This window comes from Elephantulus edwardii, unplaced genomic scaffold, assembly GCF_000299155.1.
Source record: "Elephantulus edwardii isolate Elephantulus edwardi_28Jun2011 unplaced genomic scaffold, EleEdw1.0 scaffold00001, whole genome shotgun sequence".
NCBI classification, from domain to species: domain Eukaryota; kingdom Metazoa; phylum Chordata; class Mammalia; order Macroscelidea; family Macroscelididae; genus Elephantulus; species Elephantulus edwardii.
Window position 1 is genome coordinate 37,891,120 of NW_006399751.1, and position 11,752 is coordinate 37,902,871.

An 11,752-nucleotide genomic window follows, 5' to 3' on the forward strand; every position below is an offset into this window, starting at 1 on the left:
TATTGTCACTGAACTGTAATTGTGAAGATTGTTGAAATGGCAAATGTTTCCTAATGCGTGTATCAAAATAAAAAGAAACTAGATTGACATTTAGGAAAATATACCTCTTAATTTATAGAAGACATTATTATCTAAAATGATGGACTAAATCTCAGAAGCTCTTTCTAAAGTGGCAGATTTTATGGAATAACATCTATATTATGAAATTTATATTTAAAACTTTTGCAAAGTATATTATTAAGTTGCCTTTTAATTCGCCACAGTTCATCAGAGCAAACCTAGGTTATTTTGGAAAAGTTATGGCACAATTGGGCCTAAAATGCCAGCAAGGTATATTCACTTTTCGTTTCATTTCATTCTCTTGTGCCAGATGTCAAAGCAAGGAACTGCATGCAGTCGCACATACTTCTGTCCATCCACAGAACACTGGAAGCAGCCGTACACCGTCTCCCTCTTATAGCTCCCCATTCCACAGAGGATGCAAGGCCCTTTTGGAATGTTGTGATTGAGTAAGTTGACCCGGATATGAGTCCCTTCTTTGAGTGAAATATCAGTCATACTGAGAGGTTTGTCATAAAATTCAGAAACAAGCTCATCCAAGTAAAGCTGGGAGCGTGAAATGGCATCCATCACTCTTCTATCTAAGAGGACAAAAGCAGAACTGTGTTAAAAGTCAAAACAATAACAAGTGAACCTGATTGCACCTCTAAATACTTCACCAATGAAGTTATTTGGGTTTTAAGCTTAAATTCTTAAGAAATTGAATTCTCAAGATTACTAAATAGATAGCCTGTAAATCCCAGGAGAAAAGATGCATTCAAAATAAACTTAAATGCTTAAATGTCGTACTTCTTTCAAACAGGATATTTCTGAATCTGTAGAGCAGTGCAAATGTTGCTGTTTCTTCCCTTTCAAATCCTCCTTTTGACACTGAAGTGACACAAAGGTCTAAAAAAAAAAAAGAAAAAGATCTTAAAACTTGACCACCACACAAGGGTTTTCATTGTGGGTGATAAATTCAAATACATTCCATTCATTGCACATTTTAAAGTTAAATTTTAACTGTTTTTTTGAAAAGTAATACATGTTACACAATACAGAGGATTCAAGAAGGAGATACACATGATAAATGTCATTAATGTCACTGAATTGTGCAGGAGAAATTATTGAAATGGCAAATATGTATGTTTTGCCATAATAAAATTTTTTAACAATGTAGAGGACATCCAATGACAAATCTCTCTCCTATCTGGCCCCATCCTCAACCTTAAGCCAAGGCATCACTGTTAATAGTTGTTGTGTATTTGTCCAGAGACCCTTCATGCATTTTGGCAAGCATGAACGAGGATGTATGTATATAAGGAACTACCAAGTCAACAGTTAGCAGTCGGACTCTCCCCAGTGATGTAACAGAATGATGTTGTGACTAACTACTTCCATAAAGACGACTATAAGAAAACTCTGTGCAGCAATTCTACTCTCTCAACACATGAGGTCACCATAAATTGAAATTGAGGACAGCAGGTTTGGTTTTCTTTGGTATCGATGTGTGTATATAAAATTCTTTAGACCTAATAGTTACATACTGTTTAATACAGGAGCTCTGGTGGCCCGGTAATAATGAGCTGTGGGCCAACCCAAGGCACACAGTTCAAATACACCACCTGCTCTGAGGGAGAAAGATGGGCAATCTTCCCCTATGCGATTTACTGCCTCTGAAAATATGTCAGAGGGTTGAGTTGATTCTGACTCAATGACACAGAGCATTTCCTTAAAGTGTCTTGGGATATCCTTTGCTAATATTTACAGTGCTGCTCCATCAATTTTAATGATTGCATAGTATCCTTCCATGTTGATATGTCATTATTTAGCTATTTATCATTGAGCTGCTCATCCAGCAGGTTTTTAGAGGCAGTAAATAGCAGGGGAATACCTTTGCATTGCCAGCACAGTTCCTTACCACTAAGGCACCAAAAATTCTTTAGGTTGTTTTCAATCTTTCATTATTAAAAGGTGAACATCCAAATGACCCATGTCATTTGACATATATGTATGTATTTATGGAGGATAAATTCCTAGAAGTTTAAAGTAAAAAATGCAATCCTGAAGGCATGAGAGTTTTAATCCATCAGCTCCTGAATGAAAGAAGGCTGGAAAATCTCCTCCTGTGTGATTAATGGCCTCTGAACACCTGCTGGAGGGTCAACTATAGGTCAGTTCCAACTTGATGGTAAACAACAAACTATAACATATTTTATATAGAAGATCTTATTTTATATAAAATATGTTTTTGTTGTTGTTATGTGCCATCCAGTCAACCACAACTCATAACAACACCACCATGCACAATAGCTCTGAACCCTGCTCTATCTCCGGCCAATCTCACTGTCTCTGAAACATGTAATCCCATTACCCAGTTGCTTTGTCAATGCATCTCACCTCGAGCCTTCCTCTCCTTCACTGTCTCTCTACCCTTCTAAGGATACTGTCCTTCTCTAAGTATTGGTCCCTTCTGGCAACATGCCCAAAGTATTTGAGATGGAACCTCAAAATCCTTCCCTCCATGGAACAGCTTGGCTTTACCCTCTCTAGGACAAACCTGTTAGTTCTCATGGCAGTCTTGGGTCAGGAAAATAGAGGAAGACCCTTGACAAAATGGATTGTCATAGTGACTGCAGCAGTGGACTCAAGCATGTCAGAGATGATGGGGACGGCACATGATAAAACAGAGTTTAAATCTATTGTTCATAGAGTTGCTAACAGTTACACTTAATGGCACCTAACCACAATAACAACAAAGAGAGCTCTAGTGGCAGAATGGGTAAGGGGCTGTGCCAACAACTCAAAGGCAAGCAGTTCTAATCCACTAGCTACTTCCTGGAAGAAAGATGGGCAGTCACCTCCTATACAATTTACAATCTTTGGAAAACCAATTGGAGATTCAGCTATAAATTGGTTCCAACTCCATGGCAATGAGTTTGAGAAGTTGGGGGGTTTGTTTTGTTTTGTTTTTTAACCATGACAAACTGTACCAAATAGCATTTACTTAGCAGGTAGTCTTGTTTTGTTTCTGACCTCTTATTCTAGTCCCCAGAATCGCAGATACAAAATTAGTCTAAAAATGTTTGCAAATTGTAACTAGTAACTAAGCTTTGCTTGCTTTTTTGGCTATACTCATTTGTGCTGGCTGATCTAAAGTTGCATGTTTGACACCAAGTCAAATAAATAAATCTATAGGATTTTGAAGCTCCATCTCACATACTTTGGGCACATGGCAAGGAGGGATCAGTCCTTGCAGAAGGGAGACATGCTCGGAAGGGTGGAGGGACAGCAGAGGAGAGGAAGACCCCAGATGAGAGGGATTGATACAGTGACTGGGGCAATGGGGGTAGGTGTGTCAGAGTCAGTGAGACTGGCTCAGGACAAAGATGGCTTCAGAGTTGTACATAGGATCACTACAAGTTGCATGCAACACAACAGCACATAACAACAACTATAATAAATACTTCACCTAAACATCCCAGTCAATGTATATTTCAATTTACTGTACTGCTCTCCTTTACTAGAAATAAGTTTATATATAAACCCTGCTTGCTGAAACTGAGGAGAACCTGAAGCGCTTGCTGCAGAAGGTCAAGGACTGCAGCCTTCAATATGAATTGAAGCTCAACATCAAGAAAACAAAGATTCTCACCACTGGGCCACTTGGCAGAATCATAATAGATGATGAAGAAGTTGAGATTGTTGACAGCTTCAGTTTCCTTGGCTCTACAATCAACACTCTTGGTACCAGCAGCCAGGAAATTAAAAGATGAATTGCATCGGGAAAGTCTGCTGTCAGAGACCTCTCCAAAGTATTGAAGAGCAATGGTGTCTGTCTGGAGACTAACGTGCACGTGATACAGGCCATGGTCTTCGCAATTACTTGTTATGCATCAGAAAGCTGAACAAAGGCTAGGGATGATAGAAGGAGAGTTGATGCCTTTGAACTGTGGTGCTGGAAAAGAGTATTGAATATACCAAGGACTGCTAGGAGAACAAACAAGTTCGTCCTGGAGAGAGTGAAGCCAGGCTGGTCATTGGAGGCAAGGATTCTGAAGCTTCATCTTACATACTTTGGACATGTTGCAAGGAGGGCTCAGTCCTTGGAGAGGGATGTCATGCTTGGGAGGGTGGAGGGACAGTGCAGGAGAAGAAGGCCCTTGATGAGATGGATTGATTGAGTCACTGGGGTAGTGGGGATAGGTATGTTGGAGACAATAATATTGGCAAGGGTTAGAGCAGGGTTGAGGCTTGTTGTACTTAGGGTCACTATGAGTCACAGGTGACTTGACAGCACATAACAACAACAACAACAATTATGTGGTGCAGTTTTGGGCGTATTTCTTATTTTTAAAATATCATTATAGAAAAATTACACTGAAGGACAATTTACTGATTAATCTATATTACTGATAAGTGATTTTTAAAAATAAAAATAATAAGTATTAACAAAAATAAAGCCAATTGTATATTCTTATTACTAAAGGAGAGCTCTGGTGGCTGAGTGGTAAGGAATTGTACTGCCAACCCAAAGGCACATGGTTCATACCCACCAGCTGCTCCACAGACAAAAGATAGGCAGTCTCATTGTGTGAGATTAACTTGTCTCTGAAAACCCCCTGAAGGGTTAGCTATGAGTGGGTTCTGACTCAGTGGACACAGCACCAACATTCCTAAAAGAAGTCTAAAGTAGGACAATCATTTTAACAGGTAAATTTACAGCTGGAATAAAAAAATCTTTTAAAGACCCTTATACATAATGTCCTAGAAAGCCACTATAAAAAAATCCAAGTCAAAAATTTAAGTGTAAATGCTCACAATACATTACTAAAAATTGTGGGGAATGAGATTTGAACCATCCAACTGAAGAGAATGATTACTAAATAGTAGGTTACTTGTGGCCCGATAGGTAGGCACTTGAGGCAAAATGTCAGTAGTTGAAACCCACCAGGTTGTCTGAGGAATAAAGATGTAGCATTCTGCTTCTCCAGTGATTTACAGCCTCAGAAACCCTGTGGAGCTGTACTGCACTGAACTATAGGGATACTATGATGTGGAATTTGACTCAACAGCAAGGGGCTTGGTTTTGATTTTACATCCATAACATGCAACAATACTATGTAGACCTTTAAAATAATGTTCTATAAAATGATATAAAATGTCCATATTATTTTATATAATCTCAAGGCTCATTTCTGTTGAATCAGAGCTAACTCATAGCTAACCATTCAGTGGATTTCTCAGGCCGGAAATCGGGAGATTTGTATCTGTCTCCTGTGGAACCACTGGTGTCTTTGAACCACCAGAGAGACTTAGCCTTTGGGATAGATCACACCTCCCTGTGAAGTAGGCCACAAGTTGTTATATGCTGTTTAATTCACAGCTGACCTTCCAGTGGGTTTTTTTCAGAGGATGTAAATAGCAAAGGAGGAGACTGCCTGTCTTTCTTCCTCAGAGCAGCTGATGGAGTCCAACAGCCTGCCTTTGGGTTGGCAGCACAACTCCTTCTCCACTAGGCCCGCAGCACTCCCTCAGGCCCTGTTGTTGTTCTGTACCTTGGAGTCAGAATGGACCCAGAGGGTTTTCAGAGACAATCAATCACATGGAAAAAGACTGCACATCCTTCTCCAGAAGAGCACCTTGTGGATTCAAATCACATGCCTTCTGGATTACAGTTTTTACCACTAGGCCACCAAGCGTCCCTCTCAAGCTATGAGAGCATTCTTGTAACATGAAAGAGTTATAAAATACTATGTGTAATATAATATCATCTATATTTTAGCAGATATAAAAATTATAGGCATGAGCACCTCTTAAGTAGTAACTTTACTCCAAAAGATTACAATTATTATTATTAATACTATAATTATTTTGCTGGTTAGAATTGTTGATCAAACCCAGTGAGTTGATTCTAACCCTTGGTGACTCTCCAACAGGTTTCAAGGCCATAAATATTTGTAAGAGGAGACTATCTTCTCCAAAGTATGATTAGTGAGTTTGTACTACCAACTTTTCAGTTGGCAATCCCACATGTGGTGCACTCCACTACCAGAAGTGAAAAAATAATCCCAAAAAATCTCACCAAAAATAACTCACTGCCGTAGAGTCAGAACCATTCATAGCTAATCCACCAGTGGATTTCAAAGGCTATAAATCACACAGGAGGAGATTGCCCAACTTTCTCCTATATAGCGACTGGTAGATTTGAGCCTCTAGACTTATTATCTTTAAGTTAACAGCACAATCCTCTACCTGTTAGGACACCAGTGTGCTCTCTACTACTGGGGCTTCTAGTGATTCTCTCACATTTGACCTTTCCAACAGCTTTCAGAAGCTGTAAATCACCTTGACTAATTCTTTTTGGTACAGTGACTCTGCATAGTCTTTAGAACTTCTGTTGATGCTTCCTGCATCATTTAAGATTTTACTCATAGAATCCTACAGTATTGCAACTTAAGGCTGGACTTTGTTCTTCAGTTATTCCAGCTTGAGTGATGCTAAAAGTGTTTTTCCCTTTTAGTTTTACAACTCCAGCTCTTCTTATAGTTCATTATGCTACTTTGGCTTACCTTCTCAAGCTGCCATTCAAAATCTTCCGTTTGTTTTGTTTACCTCAGCATTTCTTCCCTTCATTGTGGTCTCTTGACATTCTAGTGCAATTTTCAGAATTTGTTCTGACATCCATCTTGGTCTTTTCTTTTCCCCGTCGATTTAATGGCCTTTTACTTTTTTCATGAATGATATCCTTGATGCTATCCCACATATCACCTGGTCTTTGGTTATGAGTGTAGACGCAATTTCTGAGATACTTGTAGTATACTTACAGTGTAGACGCAATCTCTGATATACATTGTTAATGTCACTGTGTCAATGCATCTTATTGAGGGTCTGGACAAGATACTCTCGGAGTATCTACATTATATGTGGTGCACAGGCAATACTACTATTGTTATTGTTGTTAGTTGTTGTCAAGTCAGCTGTGACTCATGTCAATCCTATGAACCACAGATCTATACTTTGCTTTATACTAAGCCATCCTTATTAAGGTCAGAGAGGTTAAAGGGCCTTCTTCTTCACCACCTCTGTCATGCTTGAGCTCATAACATTGTTGTTGTTAAGTGCCATCTAGTCAACTATGGCTCATAGCAACCCTATGAACAATGTTTCAGAACCTAGTTCTATCTTGTACCATCCTCACTATCACCAATATAATTGAGCCCCTTTTTACACTCATCATATGTGGTGTTAAGGGTTTATTGTTCAAAATGGCTTTCCTAGGTAAGGCAATGGCTAAGACTTGGCTATATGGATGGTGGGGTGGATATGACAGCAGGGTATGTTATCCTGTCTAAGAGGGTATTGGCTAGTTTTGCCATTAAACAGAGCTGATCCAGCAGCAGAATTGGAGGATCTTCCCCATCAGCAAAGAAGCAAAAGAATGTATCACGTCCTTCAGAGTGAGAGATTTTTGCCCCAGCCATATTAGATAGCAGTCAGCCATAGCAGTCACAGCAGAGAACCAGAGACCTGACATAAAACAGAGCAGAGTGGACCCTGGGATTGCTACAACACAGACAAGAGCTAAGAGCCTTTTGCCCACGTTTGCTGGAGGACTTAGGGGAGAGAGGGAAAGCCTTGGGCAGGACTGAGAGCTTTGAAACAGTGGTCTAAAGCCTCAAGGCTCAAGGCTGAGGTGCCTGTGAGCACATTTAGAACACTGTCCTGGTTGTTTTGCTACTGCTGTTTTTGTTAGGTGGCGTCAAGTTGAGGAAGACTCATAGAGATCCTATGAACAAAAGATCTAAACCCTGTTCTGTCTTGTGCCATCCTCACACGTCCTGACACACAAGAGCCCATTGCAACAGTCACTGTGTCAATCCACCTGGTTGAGGGTCTTCCTCTACTTCACTGACCCTCCACCCTTCTTATCATCATGTCCCACTACAAGGAACAATCCCTCCTAGCAACACACCCAAAGTATGTGAGGTGAAGCCTCATCATTTTTGCGTCCAAAGAGCACTCTGGCTGCATCCTCTCCAAGACATATCTGTTCTTTTGGCCATCCATGGGATGTTCAGTGTTCTCCAACACCACAGCTCAAAGGCATCTATTCTTCTGTTATCCTAATTCATTGCCCAGCTCTCAGATGCATAGCTAGTTATTAGAAAGACTATGGCTTTAATCAGACATGCCTTAATCCTCTAACTGACATCCTTACTCCTCAATTTGTGGAGCTACCTAACTGCAGATTTTCTCAGTGCAGTGCATCTTCTTATTTCCTGACTGCTGTTACCAAGAGTGTTTATTGTGGATCTAAGCAAGATGAATCCATTGACAGCTTCAATCTCCTCTCCATCCATCATGACATTGCTAGTGGTAAGAATCTTTGTTTTCTTGATACTGAGATGGAATCAATACTGTAGACTGCATTCCTTGATGTTCAGCAACAAGTGTTTCAAGTCTTCTTCACTTTCAGCAAGCAAGCTTGCGTCATCTGCATGATGCAGGTTATTGATGAGTCTCCCTCCAATCCTGATGCCATACTCCTCTTCACATAGTCCAGCTTCTCAGACAATTTGCTCAGCATACAGATTGAATAGGTATGGAGAGAGTATACCACCCTGATGCACCCCCTTCTTAATTTTAAGCCATGCAATATTCCCATGCTCTGTTCACACAACAGCCTCCTGGTCCAGGTATGGGTTCTGCATGAGCACAATTAAGTGCTCTGGGACCCCCCATTCTTCTCAGAGTCAGCCACAGTTTGTTATGATCCACACAGTCAAATCGCTTTTCATAGTTAATAAAGCACAAATAGACATTCTTCTGGTATTCTTTACTTTAAGCCAGTATCTGTCTGACATCAGCAATGATATCCCCGGTGCCACTGCTTCTTCTAAATCCTGCTTGAACTTCTAGCAGGTCCCTATCTAGGTACTGTTGTAGTAATTTTTAAATGATCTTCAGTATTTTGCTTGCAAGTGATAGTAATGCTACTAACCTGAATTATAGCCTTTTAACTTCTCCAATATGGTTCTGTGTAGTTTGTAAGCTATTGCATTGGATTTGAAACCAGTAAAGCAGTAAAATTGTTGTTGGGATGATTAGAAAGAGTTATGGGAGCATGGGAGACATGTGTGATCTCACAGGAATTAGTTTTGTGTTGTTGATAGGTACACTTCCCCTTTGTGAAGTTGGTAAAGATTAGATAAGCCTGTCCCCACACAGCCTTTGTGCTATCTTTTTACACTGAATCAAGCTATTTTGTTGAGAGTCGTTCTCTCTTTCTGATGTTTCACCTTTCCAAGCATGATGTCCTTCAAGAAGTGGACCTTTTTAACAACATGCCCAAAGTATGAATGACAGTGTTTCACCACACTTGCCTCCAAGGAGCACCTTGCTCACACATTCTCAGAGACAGACTTGCTTGTTCTTTTGGCAGAACACAGGATGTTCAGTACTCTTCTTTACCATCAAAACTCAAAGGCATTGCTTCTTCTTCCGTCATCCTTATTCATTGTCCAACTTTCAGATTCAAAGCAAGCAATTGGAAAGGCCCTATAAGCCAAATTAAATCTTTTCTATCACACAGCACAGACCCTATATCCTTTCATAGTTGTTAGATAGAGTTGATCTGGTAGTATAATAGATAAGGAGTTGTGCTACCAATCCAAAGGCAAGTGGTTTGAATCCATCAGCTGTTCTGAGGAAGAAAGATGGGCAGTCTCTTTCCATGTAATGTGTAGCCTATGAAAACCTGCTGGAGGGTCAGCTATCAATTGGTTCTGACTCAGCAGCATTGAGTGAGTTACAGGAACCCAAGTTCCTCAGTCTTACTTATTCTTATGTGAATGTGAGCAACCTAAGAAAGAAAAAAATATTGAATGAAAAATAGAAATTAAAAGATAAACTTTACATGGATATGATAATAATTCTGAGATAAAATTCTGAGGCAAATGATCAGGAATCTAATCCACCAACTTCCCCACAGGAGAAAGGTGCACAGTCTCCTTCCATGCAATTATCTGCCTCTGAAAACCCACTGGACGGTCAGCTATGGGTCGGTTCCAACTTGAAGGTACAGATGTTCAAGTTAGGACAGTGAACAAATGTAATTCGTTAATCCTTTAGAAACAAACAAAAAGTGTGTGGCTGTAGGATGAAGCCGCTATTGTGCTGGCATATTTCCAAGATATGTCAGGTTTATAAGGCTGGTATATTGCATATAACAAACCAGATATTCAGTTGCCATCGAGTCAATTCTAGCTCATCTCGACTCATATATGTTGGAGCAGAATTGTGTTCCATAGAGCTCTCAATGGCTGATTTTTTGAAAAAGAAATCATGAAGCTTTTCTTCCAAAGTACCTCTGGGTGGACTCAAACTACCATCCTTTCAGTTAGCAGCCAGCATGTTAAACATTCACATCACTTGTTTGCACTATCAGTTTGCCTATAGCAGATAGTCAATAAATGTTTAATTGAAAATAGGACACGTTTGTAATAAAAATAAGACACCTATGAAATATATAAATCTAAAGTGAGACTCACTTAGGTGGAACACATGGTGACTATTTTTATGACACATTTGTATTTTTAAAGGAAATTAGAGGAGGACATAAAGGGAAGTTGGGTCAGCAATAGGTAAAATTCAGGTACGAAAGTTCTTACACTAAGGTGCTCTGGTTTGAGTGCCCTTACACCTTCAAACAATCTTACTATTCTTTATTTGCTACCATCAAAAACTACTTATTAGTGGGCCATTTATTATGACCCCTAGCAAGTCAAAGGTGGAGTTGTGCTGCTAACCCAAGGCTCTGCCTTTTTGGTGGTTCAGATGTCCAAGCAGATCTGCAGGAAAGAAAGCTGGGAAATTTCATCCTGTGTGGTTTGTAGCCTCAGAAACCCAAAAAAGGTCAGTTATAAGTAGGTTCTGACTAAACATCAATGAATCAAAGTATTTTCTGAGTAAGAAAGTCAGGGAACATTTTGTCAGTAGGTTGCATTTTAGGTGCGGGCAGTGAGAAATCTACAGAAAGCAGATAATAAATTAGGAAAGCCAGAAGTTTTCTCTGATAGTTAACCCATGTATGAGATTGGCAATAATGAGATCCTCATTCTTTTATGATTTGTGACATTTGGAGACAGAAAGCATTCAATTACATTTTTTTAAAAAGGATCATTTTAGTGTTTATAGCAAATAATTCACTCACCAAAGACGCCATCTAGGTAAATGAAGAGTTCAAAAACACTGAAAGCTATGGTTGTATGTGCTGGAAATACAATAGCCTTGTCTCTTCCTCTGGGATTCTGTTCATCCATAAAATGAAACTACAATAAATGCATAAACTTATTAACATATAAGAATAAGTTGGATGGAATACTATGCAGCATGGAGGAGCAATGATTTTGTAAATCACTACCCAATTGGGAGGGACTGGTGAACATTTTGCTAAGTGAACTAACTCAGTCCCATAAGGACAAATACGTATAAAGCCATTATTTTTAAAATATGTAACCAGTAAAATGTGTATGAGGATCTAAGGGGGGCAGGGGGTGCAGAAGGACGAGGATGGGCTGAGGGTGGTAATAATAGGGTTTCACAATTTGATGGGTGGTGGGAGGGGTGGATTAAGAAAATGCAAAAGATCAGGTGTGAAATACAATGTGTACTAACTTCGTAAGTATATCAGAATAAATAAAAATTTTAT

The 11,752-nt window shown here is 39.6% G+C and overlaps 1 protein-coding gene across 1 annotated transcript in view; it reads right to left on the reverse strand.

Annotated features, from left to right (window-relative positions):
- Window positions 1–263: 263 nt before the first annotated feature.
- The window catches only part of DFNB59 (deafness, autosomal recessive 59), a 15,460-nt gene continuing 3,971 nt past the window's right edge, over window positions 264–11,752 (reverse strand). The window contains exons 4-6 of the mRNA XM_006878789.1: window positions 11,255–11,372; window positions 850–948; window positions 264–641 (exon numbers count right to left, since the gene is read on the reverse strand). Coding sequence (XP_006878851.1) covers window positions 349–641; window positions 850–948; window positions 11,255–11,372 — 510 coding nt within the window. The 3' untranslated portion in view covers window positions 264–348. The remainder of the gene's footprint in view (window positions 642–849; window positions 949–11,254; window positions 11,373–11,752) is intronic.